The sequence below is a fragment of the Amblyomma maculatum genome, chromosome 11 (assembly GCF_055883805.1).
Source record: "Amblyomma maculatum isolate TAMU_Amacu chromosome 11, ASM5588380v1, whole genome shotgun sequence".
Lineage (NCBI taxonomy): Eukaryota > Metazoa > Arthropoda > Arachnida > Ixodida > Ixodidae > Amblyomma > Amblyomma maculatum.
The window spans coordinates 28957971-28985960 of record NC_139354.1 but is presented as its reverse complement, the minus strand read 5'-3'; the positions used below and the strand labels follow the sequence as shown (position 1 = coordinate 28985960).

General features: G+C 42.9%; 2 protein-coding genes across 6 annotated transcripts in view; one reads left to right on the top strand and one right to left on the bottom strand.

The window, feature by feature from the left end:
• Positions 1 to 2: 2 nt before the first annotated feature.
• On the bottom strand, positions 3 to 25015 carry LOC146173272 (uncharacterized). 4 transcript variants are annotated; one of them, XR_014702227.1, is made up of 4 exons: positions 24745 to 25015; positions 18868 to 18976; positions 7404 to 7649; positions 3 to 3067 (listed from the first exon to the last, which is right to left on the bottom strand). XR_014702227.1 is itself a non-coding variant. In XM_084584775.1 (3 exons), exons 1-3 carry the CDS (start codon positions 24883 to 24885, stop codon positions 7594 to 7596), a joined length of 306 nt encoding a protein of 101 aa, XP_084440901.1. In that variant the 5' UTR covers positions 24886 to 25015; the 3' UTR covers positions 6044 to 7593. The 4 variants fall into 4 exon arrangements, 2 of the variants coding, with proteins under 2 accessions (XP_084440901.1, XP_084440902.1); XR_014702228.1 differs by lacking the exon at positions 24745 to 25015 and adding an exon at positions 24345 to 24616; XM_084584775.1 differs by lacking the exon at positions 3 to 3067 and having other exon boundaries at positions 6044 to 7649.
• The window catches only part of LOC146173271 (uncharacterized), a 22048-nt gene continuing 18502 nt past the window's right edge, over positions 24445 to 27990 (top strand). Inside the window, exons 1-2 of one of the 2 annotated variants that reach the window (XM_084584773.1) lie at positions 24445 to 24664; positions 24756 to 24889. The gene's annotated coding sequence lies outside the window, so the exon portion shown is untranslated. The remainder of the gene's footprint in view (positions 24665 to 24755; positions 24890 to 27990) is intronic. The other variant, XM_084584774.1, reaches the window with a different exon arrangement.

Below are 27990 nucleotides of genomic sequence, written 5' to 3'. Positions count from 1 at the left end.
CAGAAATAACTGACATCAATGCTTCCCTGATTCTGTCTGTTGAATAAGTACAGAAAATATTAAACGAAATCTAGAACTATATCAGTTCGAAACCAGCAAAGCAGTGCGTACCGCTGATATGAAAACGTAAAGGCCAAGAAATGAAGACTTTGACAGGAAATGCTTTACTGAATCTGTCATCCAAGACGCTTGTTTACATTTTTGTACACGTCCAACGGCCAATGACGCTGTCCTTTTTTCCATTTATTGCACAGGAACACCTGTCACCGGTCGTATAACTGTGGGTAATTTAAGTGAAATTATAGTCGCAACAAAGAGCGCACAGAAAAAGCAGGAGAGTTCCGAAACATATGTACATACAAATGCGAAGATATAATATTATAAATGAGATGATACAACTTGATAAGGGCAAAAAATTACCACTGGAAACAAACTTCACTATATGTATGCACAAAACCTCGCAACATGACATTTAAATATACGTACAAGTCTTCAATATATCTATGCAACTAAGCAAAGTCACTGCATATGATGCGTCAAACAAGGCACATAAACATGTTGCGCAATCACAGATAGTAAAGTTTAAGCACAGAAAGACAGACGATCTAGGCAAGAACAAAGCTATGATCGCCACGCTTCGGTCGCGACAGCACCATATGGGTAGAATAATAGAGGAAGAATGGAAAAATCAATACATTAAATGTAGACTTTAACTGCCTGCACAGCGACAACAGTTATTCTGTACCCAAAATTAAAGAAGGGTATTGCTTTGGTTAAAAAAAAGTTGCAAAAGGGGGTGGCGGGGAGGGGGCTTGGGCGCCTCATCAGGAGACAAACGGTCACTCCGCCGCCATCGGCGCCGCTTCGATGCCTTTTGGTCGCGGTCGCTCACCGGCGTCCGCAAGATGCGTAGGGCGGCGTAGAGCGGTGTAGGAAAAACGAGGTGCAATAAAAAATCCAAAACGCTCCTGGGCCAATGTTCAGCTCCTTCTCTTCGGCGCGTAGGAAGAAGCGTGAAAACGAAAAAAAAAAAAATACCACCACCAACAAAAAGCGCAACCATGGAGAGAGCATAGTGTACGGGGAGAAGGGCGAGGGAGTACCACTAAGAGCTGCTACTGCACGGTGAGGATTCGCAGAAGGCACGAGAAAAAAGAAAGCCCCAAAAGAGAGACACAGGGATTTTGAGGAAGCGGGGAGTCGAAGGCGAGGGGAATACCGCCTATGAAACACTGAGCGGGAATGGAAACCTGTCTTGTTTCGTCGTCCACCCCCACGCACCGGCGGCCAACGACAAAAAATTTGAGCGCGAAGAGCGCCAACGTCACGGTGACGTAAAAAGGGTCTTTCCGTGTCTTGAGGTGGTGCCAACCGCCGTGCTGGCGACGCGGCCTGCCAGCGTGCAAGCCAAGGCAGCTTATGCCTGCCGCCGACGTCGGGAAAATGCGTTATTACTGCTTCTTTGCGTAGATTTGTGAGCAAAAGTGGTATGCGACACTCAGCTGGTGGTGGAGCTCAAGAAAACTGCATCCCAACTTTACCTAGCAACAGCTAAGATCGGGGCAACAGTGGCGGAGCCCCATTTTATCCACATGTATATTCTATTGCAAGAAATCCACGGGGGTGGTTTCGAGAATATTCAATCAAATTTAAAAGCTCTGCTTGGAGCTTACAACTAATTAAAAATTGCTCCTGGCGACCACTCGAAACCAGTCAAAACCCCTCCCCATGTGCTCCCATCCCAATGACGTCATCGGGGCATTCTTGGTGCGCCCGCTCATTGGACACTCGCAAGTGACAACATTCTTAGCCTATGCGAACACTTAAAGACCTCTGGAAACCTCTTAACTATTCCGCTGAAGCTGTATTAATCAGCTCCTTTTGGAGTGCCTGGTACCTTTCAAGCAATGTCTGCCGGCATCAAACCTGCTTCACACTGACTCAACACCTACATCGCATTGTAGTTTTCCTTGCTGCTGCCATCCTTCCATTTTTTTTTTTTCAGATGGCAGGACCACTGGTTTCAGATTCACCGAAATTCATACCCAACGAAACATTCCCTTATTCCTTATCCTGCTTCTCCCTCCCTCCCTCCTTTGCTTCTGTCCTTAAGAAGAAGCACATTTAAACTGTGCTAGTTATGACCATGCTACCCAGGCTAAGGCAAGTCCCCTTGTCAAAATGTTGGCTGGCTCATGAACTGAGGCCAACCCTTGTTCAGTTTTCTTTCATACTGTGTAGCTATCTGCTTCCTCTTGTTCTACCCTGGATCCTAATGCCTATCGGTATTCATGTAGTAATTCATACAGAACGCGCACAAAATATGCAAAGCTGCTAATGGCAAAATGCTTGACAGTGACAATATATGACAAGAAACCTGTTAATTGCTGTCACGAAAGAATGTAAGCTACCCAACATTTTTTGCCCCTTTCAACAACAGGAATACGATGGGACAAGCACATGCTGCTTTTCAGAGATTAGCAGCTTTTTATGCCCTCATTATCGCAGTTCGAACCACAAAGCAAACCAGCCATTATTTAACACATCAGCTGCGTTGCCCCCTTTTTGAAGTCTGGATACATGTGAGTTGCCCCTGTTGGTTTTCTGCAGCTGGAAGGCCATGGTGACGTTAGCCCTGGTGGTCTTCCCCTCAGGCAAGAGTCCGAATTCCAGAGCTTGACCTTGTTGACGTCGCCTGGCGCGGCTTTCAGGTGCTGTAGCAGACTAAGAAAATTCGGCAGCCTGGACTTAAGACTGGGCTCGAATTACATGTAGAGCTGCGCTGCATGGAATTTGTACCGAGCGACTCCACCAAATGTCACGTCCTACCCAGAGGACGGGACGATGACAGCGACCACAGGTCAGCAGGGTGGCAGCAGGAATGAGAGCGACGGAGGAGATACCCAGAACACAGAAAGGATTGCCCGCATCAGCGTCTTCTTTCTTCATGGAACACTCGCACTTCCTCTTCTTCGGCTACAGTCCACTGATGGGTCACCTGTTGCTTTGCTTGGGTGTGGTGTGGCACACTGGTGGGACACACTTCCCAGACCGCTTCATCAACTCACTGAAAAAAGGTGCAAGGCATTTTTCATAGTTTCTGTAGCTTATCTGAAACTTGCATTTATTGCAAAAGTTATCACTTTAATATCTTGGCCCCATGCATTGCTGATGAAGTTGCTTCACCTGGCGTCATCATATTTTATAAGAATCCACTATCCATTTTAATTACTTCTGGCATGTTGTCAGTGAGACAGAAGCATATGGAAGAAAACAGCGAGGAACCAATTACATATATGAGAAGATGGTGGGTATCCCATCAACGATAACTTTCGCCACTTGCCGTGTGCACTGGCTCACCTTTGGCTGGAAGATTCATCTTGTGAAGAACTGCGCAAACACACCAGACAAGAAGAGCAATGAACACAGTTCAGTTCTTCACAAGATGCTTCACCAACTAGCCAGCCAATAAGTTTGGATGCGAGATTCAACCAATGGTGACATCCTGTAGCTATGAGCCAATGATGGTCTTTCCTTTCAAAGTGTTGAACACCATGGCTACAAAGTAAATTCCAAGGTGTTTGGGTTGCCGTGTATCCCAGGAAATCCTCTTCTTCCACTCACTATTACTCAGGTTTGTTCTGCACAATAACACATTTGACAGTCGATCAAGATTTTCGCAAATCCACAAAAAAGGCAAACACAATGATGAGGCCACAAGGCTTTATTACAAGGGCCAAGTTACTCGCAATGGGACAAACTACTTTCCCAGCTGAGCTCTTCAACAAATGAGCGTTGATCAAATGTCTGTTGCTGTCGTGCATGTCCGTACATACAAAGGATGTGCACAGAAGTGCCTAGTGCATAACTTTAACACTTGCCATGCCACCACCTGATAACATTCATATGCCACCACCTGACATCATTTATAGCCACCACAGTTGCTGCTATGCCTCTCATGCATTGCAGAAAAAATTATATCGCTGAATAATTCTGCGCCGTCATCTAATAAATCAAACTGAAAAACATGTGCATATTTACTGCTGAAGCACACTGTGTCCACACAGTGGGAAACACATCGATATCTGTTCCAGCATAGCTGTATCGCTCTTGAGTGACCCACTTGTGAGTCACGACGCAGCGAACGTGTTAGGTTTCTGCATAGCCCATGCAACTGACACGGCATAAGAGCAAGCTTCTCAGTTGAATTCTGCTGCCGTTCTAGGGTTGCAGGGACACTGCAGCGGTTTTCAAATGTGCTAATACTCTAGACTTTTTAAGCAGATTATTTGTTCATCACGTCTGTGAAATTATTTTTTTGATTAGCAATAAACACCTTCGCAATCGCGGACTGAAAGCACGCAATTCAATCTCCCGCGCGACTGCTACAGAGGAATAAAGCAGAGAGATCAACCTTGCTTCTCCGTCCATTGTGACACACTGTGAGGCGCCGGATGCATTTAGAGCCATCTGAGAGCTTTTGGCATGCGCTTTTCATCGTGCGTGCATTATGTACGTACAAAACATGTCAACTAAGTATTGTGCACCCGATACAATGCTACTCTGCATGTATTCGTATGCACGAACAGCTGTGGGAACAACGATGTGGTCTTCTATCGTGTCTCGCAATGTCAAGAACTCGCGGCACAATGCAACATTGCCAAGAACAGAAATAAATTCAAGTCGATTAAAGGAAACATTTTCCTCAAAGCATTTTCGTGACTGTGACTAGGTGCAGTTCGTTCCTAAGGCAATTTCTATAGGGCTCTGTCAAAAAGGCATGGCTGAATCATCACGCAGTTCCTTCTGCTTCCTCGCACAAAAGCAATGTGAGTCACCATTCCCTAGAAAAACGTTTATTAAAGAAAGAAAAGAGAGGTAAGGCTTAACTGTACTTCTGATTGTAGTTCCATTTCTGATTATTCAGGTATCATTTCGATATGAACCGTCGCGTTTAGCGATGATTGCTATCTGTTGGTTAAAGTGTCACAGTGTCCCTTTACCGGCCCAAATTAGAAAATCGGAAATTGATCAACTGCATACACTCTTGGTTATGGCTCACTCGTACAAAGTACATTCAAATCTCGATATAAAGAATCGCAGGAGACCACTTAAAACCGTTCGTTGTTTTGTTGTTGCAATGAAAACTTGCAGTTATAAGCCAGTGCTCAAGCAGCTAGGTATGAAAATGACATACCTTGGCGGTAGACACGTAGGTAGACAAGCGAAAGCTCAAATAAAAATGTTGCACTAACTTGAAACCTGCTCTATTTGAAGAAATCATTTTTTACTGATGAGTGCAGCACACACCTCCAATTAAAACTCACTTCGCGCAGCACCTCATCATGTATGTCGTTGCACCGAGCAATGAAAGTGCGGACTTTATTCATGCGTAATAAAACACAGAGTTCGATACAACTTTATTTTCAGTGTTTAGAGTGAAGCTTGACAATCTTGTTGCAGCCTTTCAAAATGATTGCGGCGATTGATGGGCTAATGCCAAGCTCTCTGCAGAGGCCGATTTGCTTTCTCCCTGCGTCAATGTTTTGCAAAATGGCTACTCTTTCCTACAGTGAAAATTGCTTTAGCTTCTTCTTGGTGCCATCGCTGGCTGCATTGATAGTCGGATCTCGCATGAACTTAGCAATAAGATTATCTGAAACAAAAATTCCTGTCCGCATGCGTGAATGGCATGAACAAGCGACCAAGTTCTGACGAACGGCGCAAAACAGAAAAAAAAAATGCAGGTGGCAGGCCTATGGCAAGGCTTACTGGCTGCACAAAAACCACCACATAAAACCACAGCTTTGTGGTGGCACTAGGTGTTGGCGAGAGATAAGGTAATGAGGTGTTCTCAGGGCGCTGAACTCAGGCTGTAAGCCTCGCAGGCGACGGCTCGCCTTGTGGACATGTGTTGTATCCATGCACTAGGAACTGGCTTCAAAGGTGCCTTCGAAGTCAGCGTACACAGGAAATTACCCGGTACAGCTCCACCAAATGTCACCGTCAAACAGCCAGAGAAGCCAAAGTAGGTTTTCTCAGAAGGCAGGTTTATTCAACGTAAAAGGATGTGGGCAAGACAGCCGGAAGCTTGAGGGAGGAAGACGAAGAACCACAGGGGTCACAAGCATGGCTAAGGCCAGCTAAATTGTCTGGTAATCCAGTCCGGTAGCATGATGACGCCACGAGATTGATTAGGAATACGGCAATATGAACATTTGAATTCAGGCCTAAACTGCTCAGACAACTTACTGCTGCCGTGAGAAGAGTGGGTGCAACAGTGTCGCCTTCGGGTGCAATGGTGTCGCCTTTAACTTTAAAGAAACGCAAGAACACTGTTTTAGTTTCATTACCAGATTGAAGTGCGAAACAATGTTGGAAACATTTTTGTACCGATCAATATACTTACAGCAATGCTATAATTATGAAGAGTAGATACAACAAAATAAAAAGAGTGAATATTACAGCCATGGTTATGAAACAAAGTAAAAACACATAATTGGGGCAGTCAAAATTAAAGTCACCGACTATGTTACTAAGAGGTTCTGAAGAGACATCAGAGGAATCAAAACTGTTTAAATATCAGATACAAACTGGCTTATGCACACCTACATGATGTCAATCTTGAGTCGAATAAAAAGTGCTTCCATGGTATTAAAAACAGTGAGTTGTTGATAATTTCTTCCACTGGTAATAAAACAGCAGTGCTCTTCGTGCAGTGCTGTCTCTTGGTAAGAATAGTGCTGCGTAGCAAGCAGGGTAACTCTCCTTTCTTTAGACAGGTCTCCAACACAGAGATATGTTTGCACTGAATAGAATAAATGTACAGTAAGTGTCCAAGGTTTTTACTTATGCTGTAGACGTTGCAGTGAAAAAAAAGGAGACTTTTGTCCTCCTGTCACCTAGTGTCGATTAAAAAAATTATTCTAGAATACTCAGGTGAAATCATGATCGCAACTTATGTACGAAACACGTTAGTTGCCATTGTTGAAACTGATTTTTGCCCGGTGCTTGAGGGATGCTTTTAATTTCGAGGTTATTCTTTTCACTGTATTTTGGTGTAGTTGTGAGGCAAATATTTTCCTGTTTCACTGTTTTATGTATTGTTTTCATGTCAGCGAGGGCCTTTCTCACTCTCAGCATCACAATATCAGCTTAAAATTTCTCAAACCTTTTATTGCTAAAAGCTATCAAGGTACTGACAGATTGAATTTCAGTTTTTAGCCCAATCTCTATATCCAGCACTTTGTTTTGTGTCAAACAGTGCACTCAAATCATTCATGACCTTTACAAGTTTTTTTTTTTTTTATTGCTGTATAAGGTGTGTTACTCATATCGATCACTAACAAAGGAATTCAGGAACTGAAAAGGACACTCTACAATTAAAGATGTATGATACGCACCCATATTGCACAAAGAAGGCAGCTAGTAGCCTCTGTTCAAGTGTGGAGGCTGCCTAGGTGGTTCCATGAATGCAGCCAGGTTCCTTCGTGCAGTGGTTATACAGAGGAGCTATTGGTGTCTGGGAAGAGACGAGCAGGCATAGCTTGCAGCTGGCCAGGGAGGGGGTCTTTGCATTGACGCAGGTGGTTGTCACCATTTTTGATAAGGCTGCAGCATCAGATTCCATCTTTTGAGAGCACGTTTTTCTGCAAAATATAAAGAAGGCAGAAAGCCTCTGTTCAAGTGTAAACACTGCCTGGATTACTCCAGGACATGATCCGTACTGCTCGGATGCATGCAATGTACTCATCTTCAAATGAATATAGTACACTGGTCCAAGTAACAAAGGCACGCTAAATGGTTTCTTCAAGATTCTAAAAGATATCTTGCATTTAATCGAAAGCAATACATATGTAGCCCGTCTTCTATTTGGAATCAAATGCTGCCATGACGCAAAGTCTTGCTTCCAAATGTACCCCTGTCATTTGATTCCTAAAGGCAAACCTTGTGCCTGCACTAGTTTCTAATAACATTACAACTGGAAGAAGGAGAGGGGGGAGGGGGCACTTTTTTTGTTTGCAAGAGCGCCACGCAACAGTTTCTGCAATCAAAACACTGGTCACTTACTTACTGACATCAAGATGATCAGCAGTAGCATCAGCACTCTAAATGCACCCACTGAAGGACGTAGCCCTCTCCTCCAGTTATGGATTCCCACCCTATGTCAGCTGTACCAATGCCCACAAACTTCCCAATTTCGTTCACCCACCTGACCCTGTAACCCCCTTCCCCTTCTCTTGCAAGTATAGTGTTTTAGAATATTTGTAGTCCGCAGTGACTAAGGTCAGTGGCACCCAGTGCAGTAGCATGGCAAAATACCCCCCGCCCTCCGCCCTCCACCCTCATTCTTTCTGTTGTCCTCATGGCTTTCTTCAGTCTGAGACTGAAGCAGAAGGGCACATCATATCTTCTTTTTTTTTTATGAAAGGTGCACCTCTGAAAAATATATCAAGTGGTTTTCGACAGATGAATTTCCAGATCGCAACCATAAATTTAAAGGAGCAGAGATAAAACACAAGAAATGTAAGCCTGCAGCATCTAGGTAAATCTGAACCAATGCACGATCAAATAACTGAGAACAAGTGAAGTGGCAGATGGCGCCAGGATTATAATGTGGCGGCAGCGGTGTCATAGAGGCAGAACATCCGCCTTTATGCCACCACAACGCGGCCGTTGCTATGCTCTGGGCAAAGCTCGGAGAGTTCCCATAGCCAAGCTTGATGGCAGCTGTCGAAGACAGTCAAACCAGCACCCGCCTCGTCTGCCGTGACTGTGGTGGAGCCAGATGCCCGCACAGATCCAAGAAGCAAAAGTACACAGTGACTCGGGGCTTTCTATAAAAACGTGTTTCAATCAATCAATCAATCAATCACGTGCAAAGAGAGCTATCGTTCGAATCCCAGTGCTGTGCAATTCCCCACTCGATAAAAAAATTTTCTTTTAATCTGCATGTTGATGGAATTGCGTAAACAGGTGGCTGCGACCTATCAAGTGAACACCTCAGCACTGGAAGTAGTAGGCGAGTATGTCTACTTAGGATGTAGTGACTGCTGATCGAGACCATGAAAAGGAAATAACAAGAAGAATAAGACTGGGATGGAGTGCATTTGGCAAGCGCTTGCAGATTATGACTCTGAGCTTACCGGTATCGCTCAAGAGGAAAGTATACAACAGTTGCATCTTACCTGTACTCACCCATGGGGCTGAAACATGGAGGCTAATGGAAAGGGTTCTACTTAAGTTGAGGACAGCGCAGAGGGCTATGAAACGAAAATAGAATTTTTAACGTTAGGAGATCGGAAGCGTGCAAAGTGGGTAAGAGGAATAACTTAAGTTAATGACATTCGTGAAAATCAAGAAGAAATGGGCATGGGCATTAGAGGACAAACAGTGGTCACTTCAGGCCGCTGTACGGTCGCTTTTCGACCAGTTCCGCAAGCCTGCGGTCCGCACGCTTTCTGTCCGTTTGCAGACGTGGTGCGGAAGGGGTGTTGTACGGTCGTTCTGCCGACTGCCGGTCAGCCAGAGGGTTCCAGTGTCCTGATTGGCACGCCCAGGCATCGCCTTCTGTCCAATAACATGCTCCCTCAAATGAGATTCAAAGCTGGCGCGCAACCAGTGCTGCGGGATGCTACCGATTTCGGCACCTCGGCAGTTCCCTTGCCTTGGGATCACCATATTTTTGCTGTGCTCATGGGCTCTCGTCAGCTGCCAAATGAGTAGCGCTTCAGTAGAGTTCTTGAGTGCTTACATGGCCACCTCTGCTAATTTGAATTGGCCTTTGCTCGGACGGTTCGTAGCTGCCGCCGCAATCGTCTGTCCACTTTTCTAACTTTTCCAGTATGTACTCTTCGCTGATTTATCTAGATGTTTCTACACCGAATTTAAATTGAGCACTGTCGAATGAACATACATTCATAGTTCGACGACCCATGAGCACGACTACTGCTATTGAAGCCATTTTGCTTTATTGTTTTGTGGGCCCAAGTCAGCCGAATTATAATAGCAACAGTAGCACGCACCGGTCTCATTGATGCCAAGGTATATGTGTCCAGTGATGATAAAAGACGAAAATCTGCAATGGCGAAATTCACCAGGCGTTAAAGTCCCGAATGCTGAAACATTAAAAAAGGAATATGACGGTTCGGGCATGTACATATACAAAAAAGGGCTACAAAAAAAAATGTAGTGAAGCCTGAACCAGCGCAACCCGGGATAGATACCAATTATGAAAAAGGATCTAACAATGAATAGCCCCAAGTGTGAAAAAATGCAAGCTCTCTTTCGACTTCCACCACATGCCCCTAAAGGAAAATTAAAATGAAATATGGGGCAGAGGTGTGAAAAGGAAATGAAGACTCAACGGCATTGCATGAAGAAAAAAACAGCTCACTCCCAAATGATTGATTTCTTGGATGCAGTTCAGGGCTATAACATGCAAGCTAAAGCATGAGCATTTCGGCATGAAACATAAATAACTATTACTATGTGAGAATAGAGCCAAGGTAACTATTGCCCAGGATGGCAATTAAGGTATTTACATTAGCTGCAGTTTGCCCTGTTGTTACTACATGTTTGTTCCACAGGGCTTTCTTTGTGCTGCTGCTTTGTGAAAGCATTGGTGTTGGGTAAGTACAATTAATTTTCATTTGAGAAATGCTTGTGTAATAAAACACATTCTTTTAATCCTAGAGTTCCCGAAATCAAATACTAGCATATTGTGTGATATACTTAAAACAAAAGGTGGCTACATTAAAACAACTAAAAAAAGAGAGAGACCATGGAGTGTTATATATCAGGTGTCCTAGCTTTCAAAAAGTCGATGTGCCCTAGCCCAGTGAATTAATCCAGCCGCAGGCTGTTGATAGTTGCCTGGCCTAGTCTGGTTTTCATTACTGAACCTTATAATGATTAGGACTATATAGTTAACATTTAAATTATTGGCTTCAAGAACAATTAGTATCAATAAGGATGTAGTAAACTGCCTTCCAAAACAACTGACAGATGTTTGCACCAAGGTGCTTTTATTTTGCATAATTTTTCTTTTCACAATCTTAAACGGCAGCAAGTCCAATAAAGAAAGCGTCTGCATAACAGAAATCCCACTTCAATGTTCAGAAATGTGGCTCAGACAATAAAATCGGCTTTTGTTCAGAAGTGCTCTCCATGGTGTGGGTGAGAGATACGTGTGAGCAGCTAGTCATACAATAGCTTGATTTGGAAGCCAGTGAATAAAGCTATGGAAACCAAACCGTGATGCAAACATTGCGGGTAGCTGTTTTTCAACACTATCTACAACTTTAGAATTGATGCTTTGCTCCTAGGGCCAATAAATAAAGAAGTCACTAATTACTCTTTACTAACTGCAGAAAAACATGGCAAATGGAAAGCCATTGGAGATTAAGGCAATGAACTTTGAATAGTTTTCGGTTGGTTTCACTAGCCTAGACTACTCTACCTAATTTAAAGTTTGATTAAATTTAGTTGGGATACTTGGTATGGATGATTTGCCGGCATAAAGACTGGTAAGCTTTCCTCTTGGGATCAGCTTCAAGTGAAACGGTCGTGATACAGCTGTGATCTTAACTGATATGGTGGAAGCTGATCAGCTGCACTCCACACCTCTCCCCCCCCCCCCCCCCTTCTGAAGCCTTCCAGCAAGTAAAATTTCCCTCTCGTCATTTTTCAAATCAAGATATAGAGACCTTGGAAACAGAACACTATTATTCAAGCTATAATATTGTAAGCTAAATATAAAAATGATTAGATATGAATATTGCTCACAGAACCGTTGTATGCAAAGCATGAGTTAAGTTAAAACATTTACCTTGCCATTTATTGCTCAACAACAATGCGCATGGTATTTTTTGACAAATAAAAAGTAAACAAGAAAATCATTTCTATTCCTTTTTTTTGGTTAAAAGAAAGCCCTTTTGCTCTCCCCAGAACCAAACCCTGGGCTGCACCACCGTGATATGCAAAGGATTGATTACTCGGCACATTATATTAATGTGTTCTGCATATCATGGACCATGTCATGCTTTGCCAGGTCATATATACTTGAGGTGTAGATTTAAGGTTGCTATGCAAAGAAAACAGATGTCCACTTTGGTCACATTGCACATTGGAAATACATACAACAACATGTAACAATGTTCTCCTAAACAAACTAGCAGATATTCTGCAGCCTTTTCATCTACGACAGAACCTTTGCTTCCGGCATCTGCTTGCACTCTAGAGAGAGGCCTAAAAAATTGGCTTCATCAACATTACTATTTAGAATTCTGTTCAATACGCCTCTTCAGTGACGTGAAGAATGTATGTTGCATTTGTCAGTGCTGTTACACAGATTCCACAGATTCAAGAGCTATGCCAGTTGTAATTTTTTCTCTAGAAATCACAATATACACACAAATTACACACACAAATTACACACACAATATACACACAAATCACAAATTAAGTTACATGTGACCTCAGTGTCCACAAGTCAGATGTTACATCCATGCCTCAGAGCTTTCAGAATGAATCAACATCAGCATTATAGAACCAATAAACATGTGATAATGCTCAACACGATGAAACGATAGGGTAATTAACCTTTGCAAATGTGGTACGAGACCATGTACAGTGGTGGCCATATAACAAATGCGAACTGATATGTGTACCAGAAAGCCCAGTTGATCACTGTGCAAGGTGCTAACAAATTTAGGCGAGCAGCAAATGCAACAAGGACTACAGAAATGTGTAATGCGTCCTACATTGTTGAAAAAACATACGGTTGACACATGCCCACCATCAATATCACTCAGCAGGCAAGTAATCATGGGCGTCACAGCAAAATGAAAGCAGCAAATAGGCACGGACATGTGCATCGATGACATCTGATTTTGATGGCATTGGAAATATCTCAATTGGTGCACCTTAGCAAAGAAATGCCGCTAAGAAATGCCGCTCAATACCGATAAAACTGAGTCGGCATGTAGTTTGGTGAGAGTAGAGCTGTCAAAGCAACAACAAGAACAGGATGCAACATGTGCAACTCCATAACAGCATCATGTCAGTACAAAGCCTACATGACATTATTTGTCTAAGCAGTTGTCCAATGAAATTAACTCACCCAAGTTATGCAGGAAAAAAGCAGATTGTAATCATAATAATTTCCTAATTTCTTTTTCTTTAACCAAATATGTTTTTATGCTCAACATGCCTTAGGTACACCAAAGTGTCCATACCATGAGGCACAGTTGCATATGGTGTGCCTTTTTTCAGAAGCATAACCTCCCGTCATACTTTTTTTTGGCATCACATCAAATTATTATTATTTTTAACAATACCTGATGTGGTGATAAAGTGTTTAGCCCATCACATATAAAAGTTGTGTTCAGTCAACCAATTCATCGCACAGATACTTATTGCAGACATAGGTGCACATAGCTAGCAGGAAATAAAAATAAACAGGAAGGTACTCTCGAAGTGATAGCTGCCGTGAAAGTACACAGATATTTTCACAGTTTAGACAGTGCCGTCGAGCACACATATGAGCACAAAGTGCAAACCGCAGAATAGTGGCAAGCAGCCCGAAAGCCGTGCAGCTAACGTCGTTGAAGGGCTCGGCGCACACACAGTATTTTTCAAACACAGCACACACACGGACCGTGATCAGCACAGGTGATCGACACGTCGCAGCAACAATGTAGTGTGCTCGTTTTTGTTGCGGTCACTGCGACCAATAGAACGGGTTCCAGACTAGCTGTCACCAAGTTAATTTCAGCATTAGGAAAACACAGTGTGTGACGAACTTTGTAAACATGGACAGTTGTCTTCCTTGCTAGGAGGCATGAAGGAGGTATTATAACGAGCACCCTCATTTTCCCTAAATTGATCTGCTTGTAGCTTACGGGGGTCTCGGTTCTGGCAGTCTTGAAGCCATAGGTAGCGAGGGTTCTAGCACAGCTTTCGCCCTCGCTCTTGATCACGTTCTACGTGACGCTGGCGGTAACAAAGGCCGTTCCACGTCCGCCGCTATGATTGAGGGTGGCGCTGGTGAACACTCTCAAGGTTCGTATACAGACAACATAAATACCCAAGCAAGTAGCAGGGGGGACAGCGGCCGATGTAGCTCAGTTGGAAGAGCACCGGATGCGACATTCGGAGGTCGTGGGTTCGGTTCCCACCATCGGCACGTTGTTTTTTCTTCTACTTTGTGTTCAATTATCTTTCCCCTAAACAGATTACATTACTAATTTCTGTGATTATCCAAGTAATCATTAAAAAAAAAAAAGACAGAGTACCATCCCCAACGTTTCCTTGGCCTCGCCGACTGTTGGCTTCTTTCCTTCATGTATTATAACGAGCACTCTCATTTCCCCTTAATTGATCTGCTGGGAGGCAGTCGCTCAAATCGTAAACACTTTCGCGACACATGCATGGGCACTTTTCAATGCGCTGAGAAGCCGATTCGTGCACATCAGAATCACCGTGAACTACTGTTACTGGCCGTCGCCCATGAAAATCCTCGCGGGTATTAGAAACACTTGCGATAATCACAAACACTTCGTGACACCGGTGTCACGTACACTTCGTCGATTGGAAGATCATTCTCTTCAGCTCAACGTAGATAAAAGTGGGGCAGATGATCCGACTTGAAGGGAAATGTTCACAGTCGATAGGAACACTAGTATTAACCATGCGGGCTAATTATTATTGGTTTTTGCAGCAAAGCAACAACCACCATCTACGCTTCGCTTGTCACTTCGCTTCGCACCGCTGGCAGCCATGTTTCCCTGGTGAGATGGAGGAGGAGCTGGAGATGTCGCTTACAGGGCAACCAATAGCTGCAATTCGGTCGCCTTGCTGATCAGCTCATGCGGGCGAAAAGTCAAGATTGAGTCAACTTTTCTGAGGACGAGGGATGCGTGTGAGAGCTATTGTTTGGCTCCTCCGGACCGGTCGTCTCGGTACGGCCACACACATATGGAGTGGGTCAAAAAGCAACCGTACAGCGGTCTTTAGGGTAAAAAACTATATTCCAAGGGAAGGAAAGTGTAGCAGAGGATCTTTAGTCTTGAAAAGTTGTCCTGAAATGTATTCCGTATCATGTTTTGTTGTAAAGTTTGTTTTTGTAGTTTTTCTGATGCTATTTGTTAACCCATTATATGAACGCAATTAACTGAACAACTGGTACCGCATCCCTTTGCACAGCTGTATGATCTGTACTTTTGTTGTATGTTTTGGATGTTTATGCCCTCCCTGTAATAATCTTGAATAGGATCTGCAGTATTTCTAAATAAACAACTTGTAGCATTAGGAGTCAGCTAAAACAAACCAACTATTCAAGACAGTTTACAAAGGTATCGGAAAACAACTAAATTAGATTTCAGAGTGACAAGATGCAAATATTCAATACCGGAAATTAAATGTCTTCAGGATGTCATACGATATATTTATAGAGGGGCATCCAGTAAGCCATTAACCCCATTATACTCTCCCTATGTTGGAGAGCTCAGCTTGTTTGTGCAGGTTGAGATATGCCTGGACTTGAACACACACTAACATTTCAATCTGTACAGTGTAAAGGACTGGAAGTGCCTGGATGGTAAAGGCAGTGAAGTGTGGGATAGGAAGAAAGGAAGAAGATTTTGAGCTACCTTCCATGAATAAATTAGTCCCATGTAAAAAACAAGTTATTGCTGTATATATTAATAATGCACTTCCTTAACATTAAGTAAAGTTTTGAGTCGAGGATTGAAATGAAAGCGGGAATCGAATGAAGACGACCTTCGCCCAGGGAGGCCCATTGAGGTATCTTCAAAAGAAATATGTTACAATATGGAGGCCCTGATTCTGAAAAATCATTGATGCTATAGCTCATAAATTAGGTATTTCAGTAAAATTCAAAATTCTTTGACAGGCGTCGTCTTCCACTGTTTCTGTAGTTTAAGAGGCAATATATGAGAAATACTTGTGACAGTCAAGCACAGCAAAGCCGCACGCGCCGTGCCTCCGCTACTTTCCATCGCTGCCTTGCTCGGCTGTTTCTTTAATGCCCGAATTCTCACTGCACTTTTATTCTCTCTTGCTTTCCGAATGGATTGCACCACCTTCTTTCCATGTTTATAGCCAGCTTTACTTTGTTTTTTCCCCACACACCATGCGCTTTGCCTCACAGCTTCAAGGCCTATGTAAAGTTGGCTTCTTCTCAAGCTGGTAAGCCTGGTGGTAAAGCCAATAGAAGAAAAAAAAAAACAAACAGTCATGGTTATTAATTTGTTTTTCAAGAAGAAAAATTTGCCTTGCAATCCTTGGCAGCCCACGTGCGATGATGTCACTTCGTGAGGAGTACTACGTCACTGTGACCAGACGCACTTTACTATAACCGACTTTTATCAAAAATGCCTTTACCATAAAAAAAAACATCTATGGAAGACAAACTAGGACTTAAGTTTCGCTTTAATACACCTGAGTTTACTATAGCAGAGTTCTACTGTATAATGAAATATGCCAAGCACTCCTGAAGAAAAGAAAACTCCTGCTATTTTACCGAGACATGGTCATGAGGTGGGATACAGAGATGTAGCAGGGTATCATAGCACATGTTGGTTTGTTTCACATGGTATTCAGTGCCAAATTATAATTATAACTACTCATTTTCTGGCCATTAAAGTGCTCAATCTGTACAACACAATGCATGGTCTCTTTGTTTCCATTATAACGTTACGGCATGTTTTCGTCATATTATACATAAAACGCCTCATGTGATTCTAAGTAATGTGTGCAGACTAGGTTATGTGCAAATACAAATATTCTAGCAAAGTATTTTTTTTTTCAGCCGAAATGAGCTCAGCGAAGTATACATTGGGTGCAAACTATGTAGCAGAAGTTGGGGTATGTTTCATGTGCTGCTCTGGCTACCCCACCCCTTACCCTCACCTTCTCACCCTTTGCTTTGTCAACCTCCAATGAAAGGCTTTTGGGGTGTAGTGAGCCATTGTGAAATCTTTCAAAGAACCTTGTGTTTAAAATAGCAACGTGTAAAACAGCCTTAAAGCAACATGCAGCCACTGCCCTGCGACATGCCATGAGCTCCGGTGATATAAGTAGTAGCCCAAAGAATGCATGTTCACATGCTGCAAAAAAAAAAAAACGGCTCCATGAAAATGGAGGACAAAGGTCCAGATGAACACCACAAGCTTGACCAGACATATCCAATGTGCAGCAACAAACAAAAGCACGGCTGACTTCATTAGCAGAATTTGCAATTCATTTCATTTATTTTGTTTTAAAACTAATATGTTTCACGCTGTACCCACGCCCTGTATATGGCACGCTCTTGCTCCCCCAACAAGACATTCCGGGTCTTGGTAATTTTGGACGTTGCAAATACTTCCTTGACCAAGAAGCTCGTATCGAGTTCATTGCACCACACCATCAAAATTTGGAACAGGAATGCTAAATATGCATGCCCATTATGCTTCCAGTAACACTCATGAGCCAGTTGTTTTATTGCGAAAGCAATACTACGCTAGGTCTAACCACTCGTCGCGTGGTCCGTCGCCCGTGGACCCCCCTGCTCCTCGAGGATGAGAAGACGAAGAAGAAGATGACGACGACAAAGAAGACGAAGACAATGAAGACAAAGGAGAAGAGTATGAAGACGACGTAGAAGAAGACGACAAAGACGACGACAAAGAAGAACGCTCAGTCACCCGCAGCTAATGTTTTTGCTCCATATTCGATTCAGCAGCATCGAACCCTTCTCCTTTTTTTTTTTCCACAATGACCATTAAAACATCGTAACATGATACTGTTAAACCAGCACTGTTCTGCTGAGCATATGTACGCATTTTTTGTTTACTTTACGAGCCTGCATATTTGACTGAGCTACTTCCACCTGCCATATAATATGATAGTAAGGTTGCAGTATATATAAAAAAATTTAAAAATTAAAAAGATACTCGCACTAGTTTCTCTAGGTAGCCAAAACAAATCTACGGGAATAGATCTAAAGTCATCCCAAATGCTTGCTCCTTTTGGACATGTGTCAGTCCTGTTTGCTTTATCGTCGTTATAACCACCATCTATGCCAACAAAATAAAACAAGAAATGAGCACAGCCATACAAACCTCACTTTATCTAACCACTACCTAGCAGCCCTTTGTTCCTTTGGGCTTCATGGCACTGACATTAATATGAAGAAGTAAATGTGCCTGGCACACAGTGTGGTATCTGCAAACTTAGCAGTGTTCAGTATGCCTCTGCTATGGGATGACGAGAGATCAAAGCTATGCAGTCTTCAGGAGTGTTTGCACACCCAATAACATCATGGTGTGCAATATTCTTTCCATAGTTGAAGCCAAAGTGGTTGCAGTGAATTATGTAGCTATTTTTTAACTGTGAACAGAAACATTAAAAGTTATATGGTGTAATTAACTAGTCCAAAGTTTCTTAGAAAACAAAAAGGGAAAACAGCACCACATCTCAGAAAGCTTGGTTGTGGGCCAGCTGGCATAGCATTGTAAAAATGGTACATTGGTTAATCACTGCAAGTTGAATGCCAAGCAAATAACTAAACATCGCCCGCAAGACCAAATGGGAACTGGAAGATAAACACAAGAAAAAATTAATTGAGTAAGCAAGAAATATTGTTTACAGGTTTCCATTATCTTGCGGTAATATGGGGATCAAAACTGGATGTTGTGCAAACCAGAGGCTGTGCATGCACAGAAACACATGGCTAGAGACTGTGGCATCAGGACATTTGGGTCCAAGCTGAGTTGGAGAGTAAATGTGAACCCAAGTTCTACAGTACATGCCTCATTGATCACTTGTGAGATCGCAGAAAGAGAAATAACACAAACATACCACGTGGCATTAGGTAGGGACGCTGCAAGGACGCTTGTACCAGGGTGGTGTGGAGGCAGAGGACGATCGTTAAACATTGGGTGGCCACGAGTCCATTGTGGCATTGATCCTGATCAAAGGGAAATGAATAAAATGAACAAAACAGAGCCAAACAGATTCACATGCTCACTTTCCAGTGAGGGGTCCTAAGCAAAATATCACGCTGAAAGTCTATTCAAGGCTTTGAGGTTCCCATCATTATCACAGCAGATGTGCAGGCGTACCAAGTTCTAGTGATGAAGATATTGGAATATAAGAAAAGGGCTGACTTATAATATCTGCTTCACACTGCCAATTTGTAAGCACTGTCTTGTTCTCTTACAAGCGTTTCTGCTCTAATTTTTTTTCTCTACCTGTATATAAAACTATCATGCAACAGTCAACTGTACAGCATTTGAAGTCATGCTGATCATATTAGCCCTATCCTTTCATGAATGTTTGTCATTGTAGTCATTTGATAGCATGCTCTTTTCACTATGTTTCGTGTGAGTAATTTATATAAAAAATTGCAGAAAGCTTGTGGAACACTGCAACAGAAATTTTTACAGCAATATTTGCAGTTTGTCTGCCCTCAGTCGTGTTTCAGTACCCAAACAAGGCTCTGGAATATGTGCCTTTTAGAACTTGTTAGCGTGCATGCCTCAGCTATTGAAATTCTTTTGTTTTGGTAGCAGAGAGAACTGAGGACAAAGCTACATCCACCTCCTAAGCATAGTCAAAGTAAATTAAAAGCCTCGAACTCTCGAGTTCTGGCCGCAACTTTACTCTGTTGTAACAAATACTGTCTTAATTGTGCAGAAAGTGATTATGCCAAGTGGAGATCACAGCCACCAAATGAGAAGCTTCTTAAGACACACCAAAAATCTGCCGACCACTTTTTAATACGCATTCTTTAATTTTGCCGGGATGACTTTGAAACCTTCTTGAAGCAACTGCTTGAGGAAAACCTCACTGCCAGTGGGTTTCAAACCCAGGCCGAGGCAATGAGATCATCTTGACAGGCCACTGCATTAGACCAGTGTCATTCTGGTAGCCGGTTTTGTGATAGGCTGTATGTAGATAGGCTGTAGATGTCGCTGTCTTCATCTCCTCTGACCAAGCTGCACTAACTAGAGACTTTAATTAGGCCTCCTTCACTGGCATGGTGGTAAATCAAAGCTAAGCAAAGCAATGCTTCTGCGTGTATATCCGTGTGCTAATCCCCTGCTTAATTTATTTTAAAGACTATGACAAGAAAGGCGCTTTTCAGTACAGAAGCCTATATTATGTCTACTTATGGCAAGGAGGTATGACTAAGATGTCAGGAGAAACATCACAGCAGGCGTAATGACTACCCTAAATTTGAACTTATTCCTTGTGCCACCCCGCAACAATATCCTGATGACGTCCATGACTATATGCTGCTAATCACTAGCTTCACATGGCTTTAAAAAAAAGAAGCCCAGCCTTATCTGCCAACAACTGAGAAGCACTTCATGAAGATGGCAGTTACGTCTGATCTGGAATAGAGCGCAATATGCTGGGAATATATCAGGGACTAAGAATGAGGAAATAATAGAAAAGAAAATGTACCGAGGGCAAATAGAAGGCAACTTACACTGAGAGAGTACTACATTCTAAGTACTCCGAGTAAAAAAAAAAAAAAAAAAAACTAATTCAAAACTGAGCATTTGCAAGGATGAAATGAAAAAGCAAGTCACCCGTGCTATCCTCACTCCCCGACTTCGCATGTAAGATGTATGCATCAACACTAATTCTTGCCATGCATTCCATAGGCTTTACAGCCCTGTTCACATTAAAAGGACGGTCAGTCTTCCTTTTTAGTAAGGACGTCATGAAATTGAATAGTCTGGCCGCAAAATCTTTACACCACATTTTGCAGGTGACAAATGCATGCTATGCTGCTGAACAAATGTCAGCATAGTCAAAAAGTACCAGAGAATCAATTTTTGCTGAAGATAATGAGTGAATAAAGCTGCTCCGTGCCCCTACAAGGCATGGAAAGAAAGCAGTGAGAGTTCAAGAGTAAATTAGAATAAAATACATATTAGCTGAAGTTAAAAAAATAAAGGGACATGAGCAGGACATGTAATGTAGGACATCAAGGAGCAAATGGTTTGTTTTGTAAGGTTTAATGTCCTAATGAGGCTCAAGCTATGAAGGATGCTATAGTGGAGGGCAATGGATAACTTCGACCCCCTGGTGTTCTTTAACAGATACAGACAGCGCTCAGTACATGGGCACCTTGTCATTCGCCTCCGTCGAAAAATGACCCCATGGCCAGGACCAAACTTGTGCTATCGGGGTCAGCAGTCGAGCCGCTGTGGTGGGGAAAGCAGTAATTGAAGTTGGCCTGCATCGACTGATTACTTTCCACTGGGGTGCTGTCCTTGAAAACGGGGCTTTTACAAACTAGAAAGGCAAAAAAAGAAATGTATCATATGCATCATCGCCACTGACATATTTGCATGAAAACTGCAGATGATGTCACAGTCTATTTTCTGCTGTGGATCTCTGTATCTGGACAGCCCCATCACTCCCTTCCTAAACAGTCATCACAATGTCCTTTCCACTCTTAGCATCACAAATTTGAATCAAGTGGTGCGAAAGAAAAACCATTTTTTGATCATGTTTTCTGCACAGCAAATTAGCCTCTTGTTGTACGGCATAGACAAGAGGTGGCCAAACTGCAGCATGAGAGCTGCATGTATAATGCAGCCCCCAGCCACCTTGCATCTGAACCCCCTTTGCCATTGATTCAAAGTGATCTAGAAAAGGATAAGCTTAGTGAATATTATGCCAAGCTTAAGGAACTTGAAAGGGACTTCTAATCTCAGTTTTAAAAAATCGAGGAACTCAAGCCATGTTTCGAGCTTCCCACCAATCCTTTCATGGTTGATGTGTTAACTGGAGGCTTTTTAACGAAGAAAAGCTTTGTCAACGATGTTGGAGTGCTTGAAGTGGGGCTCCATGAAGAGTAACGACTGAAGAGGATCGCGTGAACTGCGGAAAATGCCGAGTACTGTTGGCAAGCGCCAGAAGAAAAGTCATACGAAGAATGCGAGACAAACTACCACCTGCTGTGAAACACTCTTCCCAACTGGGAAAGTGGTGAGTCAAAACAGCGCAGGACACGTACAGATGAACACCTAACTTAGCTGCTTTGGACTGCAAACATGTGCTAGGTACATGCTTTACCAATGAGGCAGCAAAAATTCAGAGGAATACCGAACAATCCTTGCTGGAGTGGCATTCACTCTGTGCACTGGCTTTATTGGAGGAGAAAAAATTTTCCATGCTTGCTTTTTTGTTGCAGTGACTCTTGATAAAGAGCTATATTTATGGCTCCCTATATATACTTGTCTAGCCTTCTCTTGCACAGATGGAGAGCCATATATTCAGTTTTGCTAACAGTAAATATTAGACAACAGTTGCTTGCACTTTTCCTAAAGATACAGATGAATTTAAGTGACAGAATGCCAGTCAAGGAAAGTAAAGTTGATCCAAATTGGCCATCATAGTAATTAGGTCAAGAGCTGATGAAATGTAATTTATTAACTCTGGCATCGCAGATGCAGCACAGTAATAGCTCAATAATAATTTGAAGCATTTTTTTTTTTTGCCTCAAGGAATCAAATTTTTGTGCAAGAATGAGGAAAGTTCTACTGGTATATTACATAAGCCCACAAGCAGATATGAGCAATACAAAACAAAACACAAAATAAAAGAGCACTAGGAAGACTGAAGAAATGTGAAGATGAACACTTGTCTCGTTGGTTTGCGCGGTTTAACGTCCCAAAGCAACTCAGGCTATGAGAGACGCCGTAGTGGAAGACTCCGGAAATTTCGACCACCTGGGGTTCTTTAACGTGCACTGACATCGCACAGCACACGGGCGCCTTGCTTTTCGCCTCCATTGAAAAGCGGCCACCGAGGTCGGGATTCGATCCCGCATCCTTGGGAACAGTGGTCGAGCGCCGTAACCACTGCGCCACCCCGGCGGGGCGAACACTTGTCTGCTAGCTTGTCCCGTTTTTCTAGCGCTGTTTGTCTATTTGTCAGCATGTGCATGTGCCAGCCAGCCTGTATTTGCCCTCTTCTGGTATTCTACAAAACATGCCTTCTTCAGCAAACTGGTGTAGACTTCTATGCTGACATGCCAATTGAGTGTTCTATATTTCTGTCAGAGAGGATTCGGGATAAGGACAGAAAAAGTTAGTGACATGAGTCGGATTTGCAGCGTTACATAGTTTTTCACTGATCTTGTACCTAACTCTGCGTTTATGCCAGACATCACACAAAAGATGGGCTGTCTCTTTATTCACAGGCTTCCCCACGAACACGTGAATGATGGATGTTTTTTTTTTCAACTGTGACTGCATGGCTCATGAAGCTCTGAAGCCTCAGAGGAGGGGCAAGGGGGGTAATGATTAGGGTCCCGGGAATTGCATTTGTTTGTGCCGATACCAAGTGCTTCTGAGGGCTGCAGGTCAATTGTGATCCCGTGGCTTTTAGTGATTAAAGTTTCATGTGGAAGCTTGAACAAGCTGGTTACTATTTGTGTTTAAAACAGAACAAATTTTGCGACAGATGGCAGAAAGGACGTACACAAGAGCTACATACACAGTGCTCAGGTGCAAATTTCAATTTCCATCCATCTCTAACTGGCATATTTTAAGCATGCCGTTTTGTGTTTTGCTTTTGCCAAAGTGCAGCTGTTGTGCCTAAAACTTGAGAACGATATGTACTCAGTGGTTGACTGCATAGTCATAGCTGCGGGACAATACTGGACGGAGAAAAGTTGGAATTTTCTGCCACTGGGATTGCTATTTTATTTACCCAGAATCAACTGTGTACTAGCTTATGCTTTAGCTCCCATGATGGCAACCGAAGAAAGGAAACAGTCAATGAGAAACTGAAAAAAATTAAGTCATGCACATTATACAAAAATAGTCACTTGCAAGTCCTTAGGCTAGTTCTAAGCTAAATTTTCTGCACTGAACAATCAAAACAGCAGTTCCACAGTTCCATATTTGTTATTGAATCCTTCACAAGAGGTGTAGTTGGGCCCAAAAACTGCCGCAGTGCGAGCATTATTAAAGCGCACCACTGTGTTAAACTTGGGAAAGCGTGTTGGAAGCACAACGGAAGTCAGGAAATGAACCATTTCACTCGCACTTTGATGCTCAAAACGTAACTTTTAATTAATGTGCGCAGTTACAAGACCGAATGTACCCTTCGGAGCACAGCCGATAATACTCGGCAGTGTCACTAAACTATCTGCGGTATTCACTTGGCAAGACTGCAGGTGCGATCAGTAGTTAAGCTAACTTTTGTTATAGAGAAAAAATACGGTGCCCTCCTGAAAGCACTAGCAATGTGACAGCGCCAGCTTCGCAAAATGAACAGCATAAACCCAAACCGCGTTATTCACATACGAAAAAGGGCCTTCAGGTATCCAAGCGCCGCAGTGGTCCAGACTCGCAGCAGGGCAGTTTCGACGGCAATCCGAATTCGTTAACTTGGCAGAAACTGCGGTTGGCGTAAGACAGCACCTCCGCCAGTACAGTCCGCGCTGAAGTCAAGCAGCGGCAATAAGCGGCAACCTGCAATCAACGCAAGCGCACTTCTTCGTTGAGGTCGCTTACGCATGCGACAGACTTGAGCGCCAACCTAAACCCGGCTCGCCGCTGGCGCGCACTCTGTTTCCGGCTTCGGACGGCATCATCCCGCCTTCTTAGGCTACACGGGATTCCAGGTACGCTTTCATATCATCCGTGTCATCGTTCAGGCGAAGCAGCCACGAGTCGGTGTGTGCAAGATATCTGTGAACCTTACCGTCGCCACAGAAACGACATCGGTCACTGGAGGGTCGCAGTAGCAGGCCACGCTGCTTGCTCCGTTTTGTCGGCACGACAGCCCGCACTCCGTCCATGCCGCAGGATCCCACAAGGCTGCCTCAGTGCTCAGAGACGTCATATTGGTGAGAGTCACTGCTTGGGTCGATTTAACATTAGAAACTGCACATGTTTTACCATGATTTCAGTTGCGTCGAGTATGAAAACGTGAAAACTGCAATGCAGAAAGCCCGCCAGCTTTGCACTACTGTAGCGGCACTGGCGGCGCCTTTTGACATAACAAAAAAAGTAAGGTAAACTGAAAAATAATTGTTTTGTACAGTACGCAAATAGCATATTAAAATTAGATATAATATTCATAATTCACGTTTAGATAACTTAAATCACAGCCCTAAAAGTCATGTGCTCAAACAAACAGGAAGGCGCACTTTCGTAAAGTAGAAGCGCGGAATTCAAATACACAAGACGTTGACCTTGAGCGACGTTCGGTCTGGATAGCGATACCGGATGACGCCAAGCCATCGCTTATCAACTGCCTCAGCATAGTGCCTAGAATACACTAGTATATTCTAGGCACTATAGCCTCGGACAACCACTAAAGTTCAACTCAACTAAGGTGTAGTCTTGTTTAGTTCATTTATTTATTCATTTATTTATGTGTATTTCTTGTAGTCCGGCAGCGGACGAGCACCACCTTATCCGATGTCCCTAGTTTGGCCGCCTCCGCAGACTGTGTAGGCTTCGATAATTAAAAATGGCCCCGCAGGTTTCCCATCTCAAGTTCTGGCGACAGTGGGCTGCGTTCAACCTGGTTCACACCCTTCACTGAACGTGTTCTCTCCTGTCACTCATGTCAATTGATGCTTTTTTTGCGTTTCTAGAAATTTGTCATTGAAGCAACCTACTAGAGTAGACGTGTTCCGGTTTACCGGACTCTACGTACACGCACGCGTGGTGCCTCAATCCTGCCCCTACGCGCAAACAGCGAGTGTTCGAACGTTAGTAGGTGTCTGGTATGCAAATTTTCTTTTACCAAAATGGGACATTTTTTTGTGAACAGATCCCTATTGTGATCCAGTTACCGTCGCCCGCCCGTTACCTTTACAGTGGTGAACTTTCGGGGTGCACTCCCTACCACTATCGGGAGTAGAGGTGGGAGGGTGGCAAAGGGGGCAATAAATCCTGAATTTTCTTTAATATTATTCATTTGCGAAATACTTCAGCCCGAGGGCCAAGCAGGATAGACAAGATAACAATAACATGATAAGTAAAATAATATGCAGTCGCAAACGACATGTGAGCGATAAGAATAATAATCACAAGGAATCTGACATCCACACATAGATGAAGAATGGACGCAATCATGCTTAAAATAATCGATCGAAAACAGTATTTTTCAAGACAGAAAAGAAAAGCGAAATACGTACAACCAGCAAGTGCAAGTAAATTCACTTCCTTAGGTCAGTCGGGTATTAAAACTACCAAAGGACAAAAAGAAAAAAAAAATAGATCGAAAGTAATAAAAATGCGAAAACTTTAAACATGGCAGAAAAATAAGAATCCAGGAAATAATGCAGGTGTGAGGAAGTACGCTTTTTTCAAAACCGGCAACATCACGCGCGTCAAATATGTCACCTCGTAAACTTTTCGAATAAGTAGCACTATTATACATGGGGGCAAAGAAGGACTTAAAAAAAAAAAAAAAAAAGCGAGATCCTCACGTGCAGTGTGGGTTTAGGCTGTGGCTGTGAGTATCAGGTTAAGCGTGGCGCAGGTAGTCGAATGAGTTGGAATTAATTTGTTTGCCGAAACGTGAAAAAGGAATCTTTAAAGAGACGACTGGTATTCCCTTTTCGATAACTGAAAATTATTTGCGGTGGTTAGTTTAGGTGGTGAATCATTCCTTTGATAACTCCTGAAAATGAGGCGAATAGCCTTTTTCTTTTTTGCTTTATGTAAAACAAAATGTGTGCAGTTTTTTTTTTTTTCAAAAAAAAAAAAAAAGGAGAGCAGATGAAAACTACGCGGGCGTATTCGTGTTTGGGCCTTTTATCAGTACTACAATTTAACGTGCTTCTGGACATGCTTTAATTTGCAGAGTAGAAAGAAAAGTTTCTTAGAAGGTACAGCCCTAAATTGTGCATTCATTTCTTCCTGACCTTCCTGACCCTACGTGCTACCCCTCTCCCTTGAACAAGCCTTCATGCCAGCTCCATTTATCATTGAAGATTACTCACTCATTCATTCATTTATTTTGGTTTAATGTATATCTAGCGGAACGAGATTTTTTTTTTTTTTTTTTTTTTGCCTTCGATTCGTAAAAGAAAAACTTCAATGTATTGATAGGGAACAGTCTTCACAGTATTGATAGACTTTAAAAGAATGCACATCGTCTGTAATACCCCAATGATTTCTGCAATGTCCAAAACAGTGAAGAATATAGGGCCGAGGAAGCTACTGGCGAACCCCAGAGGAAAACGCGAGAACGCAAGGGAAGCAACGAATCGCCTCAACAATCGTTTCGACATGAAAGATGAGAACATATCCAGCTTAATCAGCAGGAAGGCGCTGTTTCCGAGTTTATCAAATGCTTTAATACATTTTATAAAACTACATATAACTAGCTATTAGCTCTGCAGTGACCTCTTCGAAACTTGTGTGGCAATCTTTTTTTTTTTTTTTTCCCTCAAAGTACGAGACCAAATAGCCCTATATAACGTGTTTTACATTTACTTGACATAAGCGATGATAGAACGGTAAATAGAAGCACTTCACATAAAAAAAAAGGACGGAATGCACTAAAGCGACGTTCCAGCTAAACATTTGGAGCAATGCATAACGTGCATTACTATCGAAAACAGCGTTAAAATATGAGGAAAGCTTCAGCGCGATGGTGCAAGAAGGCATTTTGTATGTTATCGACATCGAATGATAATTTAGTTGGAAACCCACTATCAAGCTGAAAACATTATAAGAAATAAGATATAAAATCAGCAGCAATGCTTGGACGGCTTATCATGGACTTCGGCGGGAAACAGAAGAGGATCGAGGAGAGAAGAAATCTCGGAGTTAGCTGCAGGGATCGGTCAACTAAGATGATTCATTCATCATCCCCCCCCCCCCCCCCCCTTTATTTTCTTACCTTTATCGAGTCTGGCAGTTGAATGCGCATTCCAGCTCCAGAATGAATCATGCCCATTCCAGCTGCCGCTCTTCGCACGTGTTG